Source organism: Phycodurus eques, chromosome 10 (assembly GCF_024500275.1).
Source record: "Phycodurus eques isolate BA_2022a chromosome 10, UOR_Pequ_1.1, whole genome shotgun sequence".
Taxonomy (NCBI): domain Eukaryota; kingdom Metazoa; phylum Chordata; class Actinopteri; order Syngnathiformes; family Syngnathidae; genus Phycodurus; species Phycodurus eques.
In genome coordinates this window covers 28,686,971-28,706,597 of record NC_084534.1, presented here as the reverse complement: position 1 = coordinate 28,706,597, position 19,627 = coordinate 28,686,971, and the positions used below count along the sequence as shown (strand labels likewise).

Sequence of the window (19,627 nt, the reverse complement as noted above, 5' to 3'; positions counted from 1 at the left end):
AACACCAAAAAAACTTTGGGTGTGTATTTCTTGTTTGTTTTATTTTCTTCTGATTGATCAGTCCAAGCGGCAGCAGTGCCCTCACACACTCATACATGTAAAGCAGGCCACAGCGAGTGTATTTACAAAAAAACAACAAAAAAAAAAGTATTGGGATGTGTGCAGCAAGTGAAAAGTGAGGAAAAACATGAATCTCCCCCACCCCCTAAAAAAACACACCTTGTAAAGATCAATTTTAGGGCCCAACCGATTAACTGACCAGCCGATGTAATCATCCGATATTTAGCCATTTCCAAATCGGCAAAAAGTAGCAGATTTATTCTGCTTCACACATTACAACATAAAGATGACATTCAAATAAGCATTCCCCCCCCCCCCCCCCCAAAAAAAATGGCAAAAATGGGGGGGGGGGGGATCTGTTTTAAAGTTAAATACTAACAGACAGAGTATCGTAAAACAGTCAAATGTTCTGCCTGTAATTCATCTTTATTGTAAGTTTAAAAAATAATAATTATGTATTTTTAAACATTAATCGGATTTCTGAATTTTACTCTGCTAAATATCGAATCGGCATTAAAAAAAAAAACATATCGGTTGGGCCACAAATCGGAACTTCTTTGACGACAACCTTCAATGATGGACAAATGAATAGTTGGGCCACCCCGAAAAAGAAATAAAATATTGTAAGAATAAAGTCAAAATTTCATGAAAATAGTTTCACAGGAATTATAAGGCTTCAGACATTAGTGGTTGACAATGTTTACTGTTACATGTTCATAACCTTATTCATAAATACAGTTTTTCCTTTCCGTGTCGCCCCAAAAAACAACAACAACAAAAAAACATTACAAAAATTGAAAGTAACAATCTATGCAGCATGCTATAAAGTAAAATTAAAAAAAAATACTGCGTGGTCCTCATTTTCCTTCATTGTCATTTGCAAACAAAAAGCAGCACAAACACATTTGACAAACGACTGACCATCAACGGAGGGTTTTACATTCACAGTATCCGTCGGCACCAGCAGGTGGCGCTGACTTTTGGTCCGACAAAGCATCCTGTGATGAATGTGCGCGGCGCGCCGCAACTTTTTGACATTGAGAAGCGACGGAAATGTAATGACGGAAAAATGTTAACTTCTGTTAAGGCAAAAGATTCATTAACGTTTTTGGACAACCACTGACATCATGCATCTTCTATGTCACAGTCTTAGTCCAAATGCTTTCGATTTTTTATCTCAAAATTTGACACGATGACAAAGTGGAGGGGAGGGAAACGTGCATCAAATCGCACATATCACACTGCAAAATATTTGACTTTTTCTTTTTAAATAAATGTGTAGGAAACAATTTTATAATAGCTATTGTATGTAGAATAATTGAGAAAATAAACATTTTACATTTGTAAAAATACATACTTAAAATAATATGATAACGGTGTGATGTGCGCGTTTTATTTTTACACTAAAACTGACATGTCATGTTAGGGGGCTCTGTAATATAAAAAACGGTGTTTTTTTTTATTATCAAATAAAAAATAAATGTATAACATTTTGTTTTTTGGGTTTTAATTTTAACATTGGGATTCACATTATCATGTTATATTTTATACAGAAGTTTGTTTAAAAAAAAAAAAAAAAAAAAAGTCATAGCCATAAGTCATTTTAATATATTTTTCACTTTGCCATCATGCGTTACTGTTTGTAGAATTTTGGAGAAGAATTATTTGAAAGCATTTTGGAATATAAGACTGAAGCATAAAAACGGGGCTCAAATACTTACTGGACGGCAACCATTCGGTTTGAACGAAAGGAGGGATGAAAGGAAGATGGCTGCCATTTCCTTAAGACAAAGTGCTCCGATGAGAAGAAGAAAAAAAAAAAAAAAAAAAAAAAAAGGGGTTATCCCTAAAGTCATTGTGGAAAAAAAATACAAAACCCCAGGATAGTGCGTGTGGTTGTTCCCCACCTCAGACCAAAACGTTTTTCCACACTGTTGCGGAAAAGGCACAAAATGGACGACGAGGTTTGCGTTTGTTCAGTGCCAGAGGACGTCCGGCCGGTCCGCCGGGTTCACGCGTGCAGTCGGATCTTACGCTCGTCCGCCAGCCGCCGGATGACTTGCGTCTCGAAGTCGGCGCTGTGCACGCCCGTCTTGCGGAAGGCGCCCGCGTAGCGGTTCTCCTCCCAGTAGTGGTGCCAGTTGCCCTGCCGGTCGGCGCCGTAACCGAACACCGACACCTGAAGGGAGGAAGAAAAGAAGGAAAGAAGATGAAAGCAACAAAGAAAAGCAGAAGGAAAGAATAAAGGACGAGGGGAGGCAAAGAAAAGGGAAGGAAAAAATGTAAGGAGGGCAAGAGAAAGGAAGACAGGAAGGAGAAAGGAAAAGTAGAAAGGGAATGACAAAGAAAGGGAGGAAGAACAGAGCGAAAGAGAAAAAACCATTAAAAAGAAGGACGGAAGGGGGAGATAAATAAAGGAAGAAAAGAAAGGAGAGATAAAGGAGGAAAGGATGTCAGGAAGAAGAAGGGGAAAAAAGGAACCAGACACGCCCACGCATCCAGAGAGGACAGAAGCTCGTTAGCGGCGAGCGAGCGAGCCTGGAGGAAGACGACTGGAGTGTTGCCGTGGCGACCTGGTCGCAGGTGTGCAGCGCGTAGATGACGGCGAGCATGCCGGTGGACGGGTAGCGGCCGTGGCGCTCCGTCCAGCGCTCGTGGACGTACTTGAAGAACGCCGGATTCACCACCGCCACCTCCGCAAACACACACGCCGTCAACACGGAGCGTCAACGTCAACGGGGCCGTTCGCGATCGCCACGGTTACCTTGTCTTTATCGGCCTCCACCCGCTCCTTCACCCTCATGTACGTCCTGAACACACAAAAACACGCGTCGCCAAACGACGTTTAGCAAAACGCCGACGAAAGACAACACGCAAAAAGTCACGAACACGAAGGTAAATCCGTCCCGTGATCTAATGTTAAACGTGTTAGCTGGCTCGTCAATAGGGTTTTCCATTGACTGACAGCATAAGCTAACAATTTCTAAAACGATGTGCGTCTCGTAGTGAAATATTCAATGGGAGTAATGGTTTTTGTTGTGCGTTTAGTTTTACAGTAAACTCCAACTGGGGTGCCAATAAACAGCTTCGCGCACGCTCAAGGAAGGCAGAAGAACACGCGACACAGCTTGCGTCAAGCAACACGGCGCGTTCAGGGTGCCTTTACAACGCAGGAACTTGCAAACACAACCCGCGCCGCCGCACATTCATCGTTTTTCTTGGATTATAACGTTTTTTTACGATCGGTAGAAGTCAGAATCGAAATCACGATTACATTTGGATTAATCGCCCAGCGCTAATGTTGACCAATAATTGGCTTGGATTTTTGTTTCGTACATTTTGACGTCTCCGGTGGACAGGGCGCTGGTCAGCCATTCCAGGTCTCGGATCTTGAAGGGCAGCAGGATGAGACTGACGCCGCGCGCCACGTCCACCGCGCTCTCCGGGTACAGGAAGTGATGCGTTGTGCGGTTGCCCACGTCCTTTTCAAACCCTCGCGTCACCGCCTTGTTCATCCTGAGCAGAAAACGGGAATCGGTCGGAGGCGTGTGCGTTTTTGCGCGTTGAACGGGGATTCGCAAAATGTGGTAGGCGGAAGGGGGGAGGGGAAAAAAAAAAAAAAAAAAAAGACCACACAATCAAAATGAAAAACTATATCGTATCAAACGTCAACAAAATGAAGGGAGATACAAATTTCGATTGAAAAAGTGCATTTAAAATGCTTAGACAAGTACAACTCATTTGGATTGAACTTTTAAGAGTAATACATTTACTCTTTAACAACTGTTATTTTGTAAAAACATTTTGTTAGCCTAATAGCTTAATTGCTTACGTTTAATTTATAGTCACAATATCCATAAAAAAATATGAATGAGCTAGCTAAAAGAAGAAATCGTGTTTTTTTTCTTTATGGTTGAATCGAGGCAACGGGACTCTTCGGGTTCGTTGAATTTATTTGAATTTTTTCGGGAAACATTTTTTCTTTATCAAAATGACCTCGGCAATTACACGATTAGGCTGATGATTTATTTATGTACAACTTTGACATTTATTCCAATATTTATTTTTCAAACATTTTGTTAGCCTAACAGTATCATTTCCTAAGTCAATTTTCCACGAAGGTTGGACTGAATCAACTGGACACATTTGTTGCATTTTTGAAAATTATTGGAATAAGTAAGGAAAAAATTGCCAGGTAAGTAAGGGGGGAGAATAAAATAAAAATGGGACTTATTTTAAGTAAAAATGAAAATTGCCCAAAAACATGTTAGTGAGCGAGTTTTATTTGATGTAATCAAATGAGTTTTGACTCGAAATAAGACATTTTCTTGGTAAGAATTTGAGTTTTCGCAGTGTTGCTTTTTGGCAAATTTTCAAAAACGACTTCTGCTATCAGGCTAAAGATCGACTATTTCATCGTTATTTACCGGTTTTCTATATTTAAGGGCTGTTAACGTTCAAACTGCGCATAACGACACAGCGGCTTTTAACACTTCTGAACGGAATTCGTTCCATGAAGTTCGGAACTCTCGGATCTTCGATCAACTTCTGAATTGAAATTCCGGGTTGCGAACTGTATGAAAAATAGCGCTGCGGCTCTCCTTGCCCACGAGCGAGGGCATCCCAGTGCTCTCGTTCACTCCAGTTTGAGGACGCGACGCACGTACCGGATGACGGCGGCGTGGGCGTCGATGAATTTTCCGTGTCCCGACTTTTGCAGGTTGCCCGAGTTTCCCACCACGGCGCAAGTGCGGCAACGCGACGGCCGCGGCGCGAAGTCCACGGACGGCGGGGAGATGACCTGGAACATGCGTGACATCACTTCCTGTACGCTCTGGTCGTTACCCGAACGCTGGAGACTCTGCGGAGAGAAACGAGTCGCCTGATGATTCCATAACGATGATCAATTTATGTTTGTGCAAATTCAGGTCATGTCCTGTTTTTGAATAAAGGGATGGAAATTTTAAAAAATGTTTTTTATTCCTAAAGTCTAATTCACCAATTGATTTAAAAACTATTTTTGGCAGGTGGCTGCAATGGATTAACGGCATTTCCACTCATTTGAAGGGCAAAGACGATTTGAGACGACTCCTATGTTACGGCATCACCGCTGTTGCCTCAATGCGGCGACAACATCGTGAATCAGCACGATGAAGTCATCGTCTGCGCTCCGATTTTAATCTCCTAATGGCCTCTGCAGCCGGGGGGGGCAAATGCGCAGCGGGGAATACGCTCAGACGTCCGTCGCCTGGTCAAGACGCCTGGCAAAATCCCAGACCAAAACAAAGGAACATTCTGGATGCTCTTCGGGGCGTCGCGGTTCCTCGTCTAATCGTCCGCGTTTCTCAGTTAGCTTTGATGTTTACAAAAACACGTATGCTCGGTCGTTGCTGTTTACAAAAACAAGTACAGGTGTGGGAGGTGCAGAGGAGGCTCAAAATAGAATTGTAAGAGTTTAGTCAAACACTCATTGTTATCGGACTTCGTCTTTTTGTATTTTGAAGCAGTCTTTGATTCCGACAAAAACAAGTTAGGTCCTTTGACAATTGAAGGGTCTTTTAAGTTGACAAAAACAAGTAAATATTAGGTTGATGGGAAGCTCAAAATAGTTTACTAAAACGCTTTTTTTTATTCTAGAGAATTCTGAAGCTTTAGATGTTTACGAAGTAAACGTTAGTTTTCGAGACAAACTTGTCTTTGCCGTTCATGATAACTTGCATTTTCGTTGCAGTAGAAATGGTCCTTGATGTTTAAGAAAACCTCAGATTTTTACAAAAAAGTTTTTTAAAACTGTCTGACATTTACAAAAACGTATATTAGGTTAAGACTAAATTGTCTTCGATCGTTGTAAAAATATGTACGTTCGGTTGGTTCCGACTAAATTGTCTTCTGCGAGTACAGTTCGTGTCTCGGCCGTACAGGAAGCATTTTGTCGAGCGTGCATTTCTCACCAGCCACCAGTTGAGCGCGTCGGGGTCCAAGCGGTCGTCGGCGCCGCGCAGGACGGGCCGCTGGTCGGGATCGTAGCGACCGCGGAACCAGTCGGACGCGCTCGGGTCCGACACGCAGTACTCGGAACAACCGCAGGGCCTGAGAGGACGGCGCGGGTAAGACCGCTCCGAAATATGAGGGACCCCCGCCCACCGCCGGCACGTTACCTTGTGTCGCCTTTCTCCGGCTGCTCCTCGAGTGAGACGAGCGCGTGTGCGCTGCTGCCGTCAGCGGGGGGCGCTACAAACAACACAGAGGACCAAGGAAGCGCTTGGTCACAACGTAGACCGGCACACGTCCCATCGTCAAAACAGCGACCCAAACCCTCCTTCCAAACCCCGACCCTTGTGTGAATCCCGAACCCTTTCTCAAACCCTGATTAGCCCTGATTTAGAAACCTATTGGGAAACACTACTTCGAAATCCTCACCATAATCTCAAAACGCTAACCCTAGATCAAAACCCACATTTGAAACCCTAACCCTTGTTTCAAACTCTAAATGTGGCCTAAGCGTTGTTTAAAACCCAAATCGTTGTTTAGCCAGGATCCCTCGCCATACCGTGGCCAAAGGAAGAGCCCGGGTTGTTTTTTTTTGCCTGTCCGTGCCGCAAATCCTCGCTGCCTTGGACCAGCTTCTTCCTTTCTAGCTAGCTACTACCTAGCACGCTATGTTAGCTCAGCTTTCGCCCATTCCTTCTGCCGCGGTCGCCGTCCACCTCGGTTGAGGCGCGAACGGATATTCGTGGCACAGTGCAAACAAATCTGTGGCTTTATCCCTTCAACTTTTCATCTTTCATGAAACAATCATATGTAAAAATGCGGACGTCGCTTTTGAAGCGCTGAACTTATCTAGACACGATATAAATAAAGAAATAAAACACCCATTTGGACTGAAATGAAGCAGAGGTTGCCGTTTTCCCCCATAAATTGCAGCCTTTGCGATTGGAAAATGGCATTAAATGAGCATAAAATGTATTGTTCAGCTCTCCTTGAAACCCTCCATTGACTTTGACACCCTACTTTCAAACTTTGAAACCTTCGTCCCATTTTAACTCAATTGAATAATCTTGCGTTGAAACCATAATATGCAATCCAAAAGCCTTGTTTAATACACTACGCAGCTCTTGGGACCCTAAATTGAAAAGCTAACCCTGGTTTAAAACACTAACCAGGTCTTGAAACTCAACTTTGAAACCCTGACTTTAACTCGAGACCCTACTTTGAAATACAAATCTCAAAACCCTAACCCTGTCTTGAAAGCCTATTATACAACCTTCGACCCTTGTTTAAAATGCTAACCAGGTCTTGGAACCCCAATTGTAAACCCTAACTAATGTCTCTTCTCACCCATCTCCTGACTGATGTTGTCAGCGGTGGGCGTGGCCAAGGACAGCGGCAGGAAGTGCTTGGTCTGGATGCTCTGACTGGCGAGCATGAGGAGGACGACGGCGGCGACGGCCACCGCCACGCACAGCTTCCTCTTCAACAACATGGCCGCTAGAGGCGCGAGTTGCACTTCCGCTCGCCTTGCGCAGGCTCCGCCCGCCTCATCTCGCCTTCATCTCCGAGGAGGCCGAGTGAGGGCGTTCGATTCCCGTCCGGTCCGCTGGGTCGCGCTCCTTAAAAGTAGTCAACAAGCGAAGGTCACTGGACAGACGAGCTATTAATACAAAAAATGTTGATTATTTACAGCGGCTGTGTGCTGGCGTTTTGGTGGACTTGTTAGCGCCCGATACAGTCCACTCTTATCAAAATCCGACGGAACGATTCCGAACACAGCCGAAGGAAGGCTCCGCTAACAATTGGGTGTTCAACGTTGGCAGGCGGACGTCCTGGCGAACTCAAAAGTGGATAACGGAAGCTGAGCTCTCGGGTTAGCCAAGAGTATTAGCGCACGGCTGCACCGCGCGAGCCGGTACAAAAGGTTAAAAGAACGAGGGGACAAAGCGAGGTCGCCTTTGAGTCCAGACGAGCAAAAGAAACAAGAAAAGGACTCCATAAATCCTCACGGATTGTAGTTTGGTGTTTTATGGGGAGTTACAAACGGCCCAAGTGGCTGACTTCCTGTGTATGCCTCCTTCAGACTTGATTGTGGGTCCAGTCCTGATTGACAGGTCAACCTAATTTCACGGCGCTCAGTTGAAGCGACTTGGGGGGGGGGGGGGGGGCGACATTTTAAACAGATTCCAGAATGTGCTTCCAAGAGTCATCGAATTCCACGGCTATGTTACGAAAACACGTAATGATGAACATTCTCCATTTTGGCAACTTGGTGTACTTGGAATTTGGAAGCAACTGGACCAACTCTCGAGGATGAGTCGCTTTTGGGAGGAACCACGGAAGGAAAGTGACCAGAATGACCCTCAAACCCTAAAATGGCCCCTTCAAAACAAAATGGTCGACTTCCTGCGTCTTTTCAAGCAGGGGTTTTTTGCAGGTCTACTCACGAAAGACATGCCTACCGAGTTTCATGCCGCTATGTGAAAGCGGCTGCAGGGGCTGAAGTTTTTAAATAATAACGAAGAAACAAAACGAGTGTCCTTGCCAAAATGGCTGTTTGAAGCAAAATGCCAGACACTTCCTGTGTCTTGCTGCAGACGGCGTCTTGAGACGCGTTTGCACGGCTACGCACGACACACACGCCGCCCAAATTCAGACCCCCGCCGCCGGTTTGAATTTTTAGAAGCTAGGCGGCACGGTGGCCGACCGGTTGGCACGTCCGTCTCACAGTTCTGCGTGGCTTTTCTCCGGGCACTCCGCTTTCCTCCCACATCACCCACAACATGCGTGCTAGGTTGATTGAGGACTCTAAATTGCCCGTAGGTGTGAACGGGAGTGCCAATGGTGGGTTGCCTCTATGCGCCCCGCGATTGGCTGGGGACGGGTTCAGGGTGTACCCCGCCTCTCGCCCGAAGTCAGCTGGCATTAGAAACGCCAACCAAATTGCACAGCGCCAAGTGAAACCGATTCCGGGGGCTGAATTGTCCAAAGAATTCCAGGAAGCGTCACGGCATTTCTTCTCCAAGGCCGTCCCTTGAGCGCGAGGCGGGATGGAGTCACACTATCTCTGTTATTTTGGGGTCTCGCGGGGGGGCCGACGGGGTCGTTCCCATGCCGGGAGAAGCATGTGACGCAACTCCTCGGTCTCTTGTGCGGACACCGCGACGGAAACTAGCGGCGTTTGTCATCTGGCACACTCGAGCGGCTTTATCTGCTTCGATCCCGTCGTTATTCGTACGCTCGCGCCGAGGCTTGTCACACGAACTATTTTGTAAAGACGATAAAACTGTCACGATAAACGATAATATTGTTTTGTTTAATCCCTCTGAAATCATGAAAAATAAGGACTGCCCTTATTACGATTTTACGATTTGAAATCAGTACCGTTATCATAATTGAATAATTGTTTTTCTTGCATCCCCTTGACTTTTGAAATAAAGAGCTGCACGACTCCAGGCGGTTTACACGGAGCCTTCTATTCCGATTAGAATCGCTTTAGAAGCCCGAACTGAATGAAAATGCTCCATATACAGTAAACACCTCCATCGTGACCAACCGGCCGGATCCGAACGGAATCGCATTTGGTTCCTCAGGGGTGCAAGATTCCCTTTGCCGAAGCGATCAGAAGTACGTTGTGGCCATGTATGCGTCACTCAGAATAGAGGCGGGAAAGGCAGTCTGTCTGCGCGTGCGTCATCGTTGCGCGCGGCGTAAATATGGCGGCGCCCGACGGAGCTCGTGTGCGACGGAGATCCTGTTTTTAACTACTTACAAGTTGTTTTGACACAAACGTCAAGCCGTCCGTTTGTGCGCCGCTTTCGCTCCCGCGGGTCGCGGGCGTGCTGGAGCCCATCCCAGCTATCTTGGGCCGGGAGGCGGGGTACACCCCGAATCGCAGGGCACATAGAAACAAACATTTAGAGTCTTCAATCAACCCGGCACGCATGTTTTGGGGATGTGGGAGGAAACCGAAGTACCCTCAGAAAAGCCACGCAGGCACGGGGAGAACACGCAAACGCCGCACAGGCGGGGCCGGGATTGAACCCCGGTCCTCAGAACCGTGAGGCGGATGTGCTCGCCATTTGCTCACCGTGCCGCTCAAACCTATTTTTCAATCAAATTCTAAAAACAATCGTGACTGCTGTGCTGAACAGACAACGCGATCAGCTTGACGTGACGATGACGTGTGCATGTCACACGATTAAATGTAGCGCACGTCGGAAAAGATCGCGCCACATGTAAACGGTTGACCTGAGATCGTCAATTAGCGCTGGGAAGTAGAAATGCCTTGTTACTGTACTAAAGTGGATTTTGCAGGCATCTGTACGTGACTATTTTGTGACGACGTTTTACTTCCATTTCCCTTAATGCGCCAAGTCCTTTTAACTGATTACAAAATACCAATGTGCTCTCTAAAAACAGTTTTTTTCTTGTCTGAAAATTTTCCCGTCTGACTTGGCAACCGTCATTGGGCTAATGACTTCTGTACTGCTGGCTTTAATCTCCTCTCCATTTGACCTTTGCACTCCCTTTTCACATTCAATTTTGATCGGTATTGATTATTTGCATCTCTTCTGTTGTTGCTTCCTTGTTTTTGTTTGATAACGGTGACCTCGGGTGCTCAGTAATCAAATGCATTATTGACATTATGACCTGCTTGTTACTTTTTTGGGGGTTTTTTTTTTCTCTCCCCCCTCAACGCAACGTTGTCATCCCCCACCCCCAAAAAAGACATGTAATCAATAGAGAGCACAATTCAACCGCCATTGAGATTCTGATTGAATCCGATCTTGCGCTCTTGTGAGGCAGAACACAGACGGGTCTTTTTCTTTTTTGACACTAGTATCTCTTCAGTACTCGGACCCACGTACAGCACGCGAGTACCTCTCTCTGCAAGTCAATACAGCAAAGCTAGCAAAATCTGAGCACACGTTGCCGTGACGACTGCGACCATTTCACAAGTTGCCTTTTTCAACCCTCCTTGCTCAATATTCCGCCGATTCCGATCATTTAGCGATATGACTGATAAATCATTGGGGCAAATGACATTGCCAAGGTTTTACAACACTCCCAACAATCATCTGGCCTGAGTGCTCAGCGTAAACTGTGGCAATATTTCACATTGTGACGAAATAATGTCACGATCTGAGCTCTCGATTTAAGCGGCGCCAAAGGACCAGGACTAAGGAAAGAATGGATGGGAAAAGCATTAGCACGCTAGCATCTGTAGGTTACATTAAGGGTCTGCTTCCACAAGTCTGTTCTTGAACTGTAAACCTATAGAAATGGTGACATTTCAGAGGAAGAAATGCTAACATTTGCGCAAAACTGGTCTTAAAACAAACATTTGCGTTTCCGCATAAACGCTCTGTGTGGGAACACGGAGAACTTGTTCATGTGTGTTACGTCTTCTTGAGTTCTAAAGGACCAGGGCCGTAAAGATGGAGAGCAACTTGAAGGGATTAGCATTAGCATGTTAGCATCCGTAGGTTACCTTAAGGGTCTGTCTCCACGAAACCTGCGTCCTTTCGGTGCCTTTGCTTCAACGCGGAAACAGGAAAGCAAGCGCAACGCTGGAAGCGAGACCGAGCCGGCACACGAAGCAAACCCGCGAGCGTCCTCTTACAAAACAGACCCAAAAGGAAGTTAAACAGTTAAACACACAGTTTCCCAACGATAACATTTTAAAGTCTTTATACGCCGCGGTGGGGAGTCGTATTGAACACCAGGCACTCACACAACAGCCGTTTCCTGTCCACACGCTCTTCCCAACATCTCCTCCCTTTTCGCTTGGAATTTTTTCCAAGCGAAAAGTTTTTTTGTTTTTTTTGGGGGGGGGGGGGTTAAAATCATAGATACCATGTGGTAAAAAATCATAAAGCGCACCTCTTAAACATCCAGCAAAAACAAGAGACCATCTTACAACCTCAAGGAGTACTAAACAATGAGTCAGCATGTGCTAACAATGATTAAAAGTATACAGTATGACTTTAACAGACAGCCTTGTTCCAGTATATATATAAAAAAAAATAAAAAACTATACCACAGAGGGCCTCCCATCCATATTTAATATGACATAAAAGCTATGCAAGCAATTTTAATAGTAATCTATATATATATATATATATATAACTGTGACTTCACTTTTATGAATTAAAAACACTTAAAGACGTAATACACCATTAAACAACTGATTTTTAATAGACAGAGATAGACCAAACGCAAACTAACTTCTGGGATTAGCTCGTTTGGCATTTTTCGTTCGTGAGCTCACAATGGTCGCATAAAAGTCGGAGTCCAGGCTAGCTAGCTTGGAACAACATACGACACGTAACGGCGTCGCAGAAAACAATTGGGACGTTTCTGAGAATTTCACACGGATTTAAATAGTTTCAAAAGTCCAAATTTTGATGAGAATAAAGACAGAATTTTACGATTAGAAAGTCAAAATGTTACAAGAAAAACAGGTGAGAATGTTACAAAACAACCAAAAATTGCGGGGGGAAAAAATAAAAATATTCTAATTTTATCCCCCACATAAAAATCTGAATTTCACAAAAATGAGACGGAAGCATAACAAAGAAAAAAAAAGTACACATTTTATGAGCATAAAATCATATTTGTTTGTAAAGCGTCTTTCAGTTTTATGAAAAACGCGATATAAAACTGATTATTATTATTGTTCTTGCATCAAGTTTTCAAAACATTAAACAGTCTGAATTTTACAAGAATAAAACCAAAAGCTGAGGAAAGCAATTCTCAATATTCTCATTTTACAAGTCGTGATTTTGAGAATTCAATTTTAATATTATAAGAATAAGTCCAAATTTGGATGAAAGTAGATGATAAATAATAGATTGTATGATAATAACGTCAAATAGTAGAAAAAGGTCATCATTTTATAAACTAATTGAGAAAAAGTCCGACATTTTATTCATTCATTCATCTTCCGTTCCGCTTCTCCTCACGCGGGTCGCGGGCGTCTCCCAGACGTCTTCGGGCGACACCCTGAACTGGTCGCCAGTCATACATTTCGTCAAAATAAAAGGAGAATTCTACCAGAATATTTCAATAATTGCTGATCCTGTTGATTTTTTTTTTTTTTGGGGGGGGGGTTAATTGATGAATTGGATTTTTTTTAATTCCCATCCCTTTATTCAAAAACAGAACATTATCGCAGATTGACTGCGCGGAAACTGCGGACACCTGAACTGATTCGGATACAGTTCCTGCTTTGGTCTGTAAAATCCGCCAGAAAATCAGCAAAAATTTTGATAATTGTTTTCCAAAGTATCGCCAGATGTTTGCAAATGTCTCGTTTGGATTCAACACGAAGGCCCTCGCACGCGATATACTGATGCCATGAACATACATAGACTTATTTGTGCACTGTTATGTTGTGTATGCTAACCTCAGTAGCAAAATGTTCTGATAATCGCGCAACTGTGAAACTACATATCAGCCGCAGAACAGGATGTTTTGTGCAAAGAAGAGATCTTGCTGTGGCCTTGGATCCAGCCTGAACACCATCTAATCTCGCACTGAACGCTGAGAAAGCGCACATTCGAGCAGCTGCAAGCCTTTGCCTGTAGAACATTTGTGCCCAGAATATTCTGCAATAAAGATCTCAAAGAAGTTCATTTCCAGGCTCTGATTCTGACCAACATTCTCACCCTCCGAAATTCAACGAACACGCGAAGGACTGGCGGAGAAAAGCCTCCTTCAACAAACACAAACATAATTAGTCAGCTTTATTATTATTATAATATGTATAATCATGAATATTTACCGTTGGGAGGCTGAAATTCGGAAGAGTTGGACCATTTTAAGTTCAACAAGTTCCCAAAACGATGAATCGATTATCAAGATAGTTGTCAATTAATTTGATAATCGATTAGTTGTGGAGTAATCAATTAACTGTTGCACCTCTAAAAGTTTAAAAAAAAAAAACACACACACAATTAGCAGTACTTGTTGTACAGCGTGTGAGGACTTTCAGAGGTTGGCCAGTGTCACCAGAGAAGCCATCGCAGTTTTGGGCAACAACCAAACGAGCCAAAAACCAAAACAAGTGAACAAACCAAACCCTTTTCCTCCCTCCCGTCGAGAACCGCTGGCGCAGAACTCGCCTCATCCCTCCGCCCGTCGTGAAGCGGGCCCAGTAAGTCCGCACGAAGACTTTGCATTAGATTTGCCATGACAGCAAGCCGCCGCTACGTTAGCGCAACAAAAAAGTTGCCCAAAGTTCGGAGGGACCCCGGTCAAGTTTGTTCGACGCGACACTCCCTCCCTCCCCCGCGCGCGCGCGCAAACACACACTTCAATTCGCACAATGGCGGTCCGAGTACACACCGAGGTCCTTTCGTCGACAAGAAACCGAAAAAGGAAGACGAACTCACAGGAAACTTCGCCAGCGGAGAGCTTTCTTCGTCTTCAAGGATGAGGAGGTCGGAAGAGGGCGGCGGGGAGGGGGGAGGGACGGAAGGGGGGGGGGGGGGCGTCATCATGATGCGGAGAGCCCGAGGGGCGGGCCGACGTCCCCCGCGATGACGTCACATCCAGTGCTTTCCGCTATTGGCTAATTGTCTTCCTTGCGAAGTTTTCTATTCACAAAAGTCAATTATTTTGTGCGTCTTTGTGAAAGAACCGAGAGTGTCGTCAATGTTGTCGATATCTGCCGCTAAACAACAAGACAGCGATCAAAACCTTCTTCTTCTTTTAATCTTAGGAAAAATAATGACTCGTGATCCTTGGCATGTTTCTATTTTCTTCCCTTTGTGTCGTTTTTATTTGATGTCGATGTAATGTTTAGCCATCTTGTACATTGCTCTACTGTTATGTTTGACATCTTGTTCCAAAAAAACCCCAAAACATTTGGAATAAAAGGGTTGAGTTCGACACACTTGACTGCTAAATGATAGACAGACAGTTGATATCCATCACAGGTGTCAAACATCATTTCATGTGGCCCAGAAAGCAAATTATGTGCATTGCCTTCGTGTTCCTTACTAAAATACAAACATTTAAAATGGTTTCACCTTTAATAATGTTATAAATTGCAAGCTTTTTTGAATTACCAGTTCCCCGTTTAAAATAAAATGAAGAGATGAACAGTTTTCATGAGCTTCTGATTTCAAAATTTGCCATCCATGATTTATTTTTTTTGGGGGGGGGGGGGGGAATTTGTGATAATATGAGGCAATTGTATATTTAAAGTATATGGTTTCGCAGTCATAACGGCCCTCGGGGGGTAACCGCAACTACGACGCGGGCCTCGCGAAATAATTTGACAGCCCTGATATACTGCGGATGGACCGGTAAGTACACTTGTACGACAGTTAAGAATGTTCAAATGTGATTTTTGTTATCGATGCAAATAAATGTGACAGGGGCCAGCGGGAGCGACTGTTTTATGTTTTGAACAGGAACACGACTACAACGAAGAGCACGACTAACGACACCACGAGCCATCATCATCATCATCATCGAGTCATCCATCAGCAAATTATTCGTCAATTCAGCCAGCAGGTTAATTAGACAAATTCTAAATGTTTACTTGCATGCGTACACAGACTGAACAGTTTAGTTAGCGACAGACATGTAATGCGTATTGCTACAAAACAGATTTCAAAAACTTTCATGTTTGGCAACCGCTGTCTGTTGTACTGGAAGCAGCCAGTGGGGGGCACCAGAGTTCCCACAAGGACATTTGAATACTGTCTCCTCGCAATTTGGTTTTTGTTCCCGCCCTGGTCGGGACGACAAAGGCAAAAAGTCGACAACATCGACGGCAAAACCTGTTTTTTCATTGAAATCATTCGGAAAACGAACGATAACGGCAATATTTGGACATGAGCCGAGTGGTCGGAGCGCGCCGGGAAACAAAAAGGTCACGGCAAGTACACATGCTAGCAGACGGAACAGAAAAACAACAACAACAACACACTTCACAGCTAAAGAATGCTGAAATGTTACAGACAAAAATTTGATGATATAAGGCATCCGAAAAGTCAATAAGCCATCTAAAAGCTCCTAAAAAAAAGAAAAAAGAAGAAAGCTCAATTTGGTTTAGTATTACCATTTAGCTTTAAGAGCTTGCTATTGATGCTAAATAGTTAACACTATTTACGACATATTTCATGTTCATCAAGAGACAAACTCTTAGTTGCTCAAATCGGACAAAAGTGGCCGACAAAAAGTTTTACAACTTCCCAAAAAATCGATTTGTTTATAGAGTCATTTATCTAACTCAATTATGATTAGCGGTAGTTTTAATTTACTTTTATATTAAAATTTTAAATAATTCATCGTAACTATCATTTTCTTACATGATACAATTATAAATAGATTTATATATCATAAAACATATACAGATTTATAGTATACATAGTTTATCATATATTAATGAATACTTTTTTTAAAAAGCATTTTTTTTAATCTACAAACCGTAGCCCAAGCCGGTCCAACAAAACGCATCCAAATTTGGAGAGTTAATAAAGATACAATTTTTGGGGAATTATCATAAATGATTTTTAAAAATGTATTGGGCGACGACAGTGTTTTTTTCCCACATTCTATTAAGTTTCAAATTACATTTTTATTTGACAGCCACGGTAACTCGACGTTTCAATTCAAGAATAGATGGCGGAATTTCGGGCATATTTCCCACCGCGCACAATGTGACTTTTGGAAGTTTTCTTTCAGGCGGTCGCCACAGCGAGAGACAAAAGACCCAAAACAGGAAGCGGAGGAGGCGGGACTTCCCGCGTCTAGAGGACGACGCAGCAGCATTTGCCCGGGTAGTCGGCGGAGATCACTTGCTGCTCGTTGCCGAACACGTAGAACACGTGAGAGTCGCCTTTCCACTTGTAGCAAACCTTGGTGATCGGGATCAACTCCACCGTCTGCCTCTGAGCGCACAAACGCACACACGTTAATGCGATATGCTACAAAAGTACACAGAACACAAGATCAAAATACTAAATCTGTCGCGCACACAACACACAAACACTACACACTAAGACATACACGGCAAGATGAAAGCCACTTCCTGTTTTGGAAGCGGGCCCATTGTCGCTACTTCCCGTTTGGCCGCCGCCGTACCTGCTGCAGGATCCTGGAGGTCCGGGCGTACTCGCTCCGGTGCTCTCGGAGCAGCCGCGCCGACGCCTCGAGGACGGCCGGGTCGGGGAAGCCCGCCGGCGGGTACACCTGGCGCGCCAAAAAAAGGAGACACGCGCGCTCACCAGTCACAAATTGGGCCATTTGCATTTTGGGGGGGGGGGGGGGGGGGGGCGTTCTTTATGAAAGGTCCAAAGGTTTTTCTATGTGCGCGTACCAGGTTCTGGTTGTTCTTGAACAGCTCCTTGCCGCTCACTGAGCGCAGGTCGTCCATCTTCAAGCCGCTGTTCTGCTCCACCACGTGATCGTCCACGTGGTTTTTTCTGCGCACGCACATCCATGACGGATTTCGTCGGCCCGCCTACGTCATCCTTGAACATTTATCGATTTCGCGACAGCAAGTTCAACGCTATCGATGAAAAATGACCAACGCGCTCGCTAAAAACGGTGGGCTGAATTGTTTCCCGAAAACGTTGAAATACGACATAGGCTGCTATCCTCGTCATCAAGCCATTTGTACAAGTTCAACTCTAATATCCGTCCCATGAAATTGCACGGATTGACTCTTTAACCGATCCGATTTCAAATTCGTCGGCATTTTTCCCGCCGTCCGATCGGTCGGCCGGAGCGAAACTGGTCACAGCGAAACCAAATCATCAGATTTTTGCCGACAAATCTTCATTGGATGTCTTTGGGAAGTTTTTCTCATTTCCTGTCAGCGTCTGTCCGAGCCGTACGGTAAATCAACAGTAGGCGGCGCTCTCACCATTCCACTTTGAGCTGGATGAAGGTCAGCAGTTGTCGCTTCCCTTCGCACGTCTTGCAGTTGTCGTAGCCGCGAGCGTCACACTTGCCGCACCTGCACACACACACACACACACACACTTACGAGATCCTACTAGCTTAATGCTAACACATCATGTGAAATGGCATGAAGCGGCTCAGGAAACTAGCCTCCACGTTGCAATGGTTGCAAGCCTTCAGCAGATATTTCAAAATGTGAATGTGTTGATCGGCGTCGTCAGTGAACGGCGCGTTCACAACTACAAATTGTTCTCTGCCCGATGGCGCGACATTAAACACAGCTGCTACTTTATTCGAATAATACAAATCAAATATCAGGATAAAAAGACTTAAAAAAAAAAATAATAATAATTGGTTTGATTTGACTTGATTTCATTTGAACACAAACGATGCAGAAGCACACGTGGACAGACGATATAACAGTACTCACGGGCATATATTCTTTGTCCTCTGTGGAAAACTATTACTGCAGCTTAATGAGTCACTTAGTTGCGAAACGCTTCTTTGGGTATTGTCTTTACGATAGCGCCCCACGGTGGCCATGCCGTGCACACCAAAGGCGGCACCGCGGAAGTGAAGCGTGAAATCACAAATCCTTTACATTCAACGCACATTGTAGTCATAGTTTCCCCTCAAAGGGTCATTTCGACAGTGAAAATCATAAATACATAATCGCCTCCTCGTATTATGACATACTTTATCCACATTTTGGGCACACACTTTACATTCTATTGAACTATTTTATTCCCGTTTTATGTATATGTGTCCAATGCTGTCGAATTAGATGTTTCCCAAAACGCAGAAAGAGGTGAAGAGGAATGGAATTGCAGCGAAGTGCAGTACCTCTCCTTGCCTGTAGAGTTGCAGTGGGCGCAGTTCTGATCGTCTTTGGTGCCTGCGCCGTTACACACCCAGCACGGTTTCTGAAACGCACACGCACGCGCAAACATAACGATTGGCGCTCGGTTGACTTCAACGTGTCGAGCACTGAAGTCGACTGGTTGACCATTCGAGAAGATATTCGACGTTCAAAGTGCTCAACTTTGTTGCTGCTTTTTCTTTTTTTCAAATATTCCCTCATTTTGAACGTGTTGCCCGCGAGCTTCGTGGTTTTTGCCTTTGGCGCGGGAGGGCAGAGAAGTGCGGCCGCGATAAACGGGGGATCGCTGACTCACGTGCCCGCTGGCGTCGCACTCCTCGCAGGGGGTCTTGCCGGTGCCGCTGCAGTCGTGGCAATCCTGCGCGCGCACGCACGCACGCGCCGTTAGACACGCATTTGACGGCGCGGCGCAGCGACGCAGGCGCACACACCTTTACGGACGACGTGTAGGGCACGCGGATCAGCTCCGTGTGATTGGTGAACAGGCTGGGGGGCGCGGCGTGGATCTCCCAGGGGCGGGGCGCCGTCTGGGTGTAGAAGTCTGGCATCTCGCCTGCTCCACGCACACACACACCTGTCAATCAAACGCCTTACAATCGTGTGTGTGCGCGTGTGTGTGTGTGTATGTGTGTACCTTCATGTGGTTTGTGGCCCCACTCGCTCGACCTGGACTCAGTGTACGTCTCCAGTCGGTACTAGTGATCACACGCACACGCACACGCACACACGCGCACACGGCGGGGCTGGTCACACGACGACATCTGCTGACCG

At 45.0% G+C, this 19,627-nt stretch overlaps 1 protein-coding gene and 1 pseudogene across 5 annotated transcripts; both read right to left on the bottom strand.

Annotated features, from left to right (window-relative positions):
• Nucleotides 1–6: 6 nt before the first annotated feature.
• Nucleotides 7–15,347, bottom strand: st3gal8 (ST3 beta-galactoside alpha-2,3-sialyltransferase 8). Of its 5 annotated transcripts, none has more exons than XM_061688628.1 (9): nucleotides 14,404–15,347; nucleotides 7,399–7,670; nucleotides 6,219–6,291; nucleotides 6,012–6,150; nucleotides 4,728–4,921; nucleotides 3,397–3,576; nucleotides 2,825–2,870; nucleotides 2,725–2,753; nucleotides 7–2,239 (listed from the first exon to the last, which is right to left on the bottom strand). In XM_061688628.1, the coding sequence occupies exons 2-9, from the start codon at nucleotides 7,541–7,543 to the stop codon at nucleotides 1,969–1,971; spliced, it is 1,077 nt and encodes a 358-aa protein (XP_061544612.1). In that variant the 5' UTR covers nucleotides 7,544–7,670; nucleotides 14,404–15,347; the 3' UTR covers nucleotides 7–1,968. The 5 variants fall into 5 exon arrangements, with proteins under 5 accessions (XP_061544612.1, XP_061544610.1, XP_061544613.1 ...); XM_061688626.1 differs by having other exon boundaries at nucleotides 14,451–15,347; XM_061688629.1 differs by lacking the exon at nucleotides 14,404–15,347 and adding an exon at nucleotides 13,841–13,963.
• Nucleotides 15,348–15,444: 97 nt separating this feature from the next.
• LOC133409082 (protein SSUH2 homolog) overlaps nucleotides 15,445–19,627 on the bottom strand; it is a 7,036-nt pseudogene continuing 2,853 nt past the window's right edge.

Coding starts and splice junctions, on each gene's coding strand:
- st3gal8 (XM_061688628.1), bottom strand. CDS start 7,543: ATGTTGTTGAAGAGGAAGCTGTGCGTGGCGGTGGCCGTCGCCGCCGTC. Junction 4,922..6,011: donor ACGCGCTCAACTGGTGGCTG/GTGAGAAATGCA, acceptor TTCTCTCCGCAG/AGTCTCCAGCGTTCGGGTAA. Junction 2,871..3,396: donor TCCACCGGAGACGTCAAAAT/GTACGAAACAAA, acceptor TTGTGTGTTCAG/GACGTACATGAGGGTGAAGG.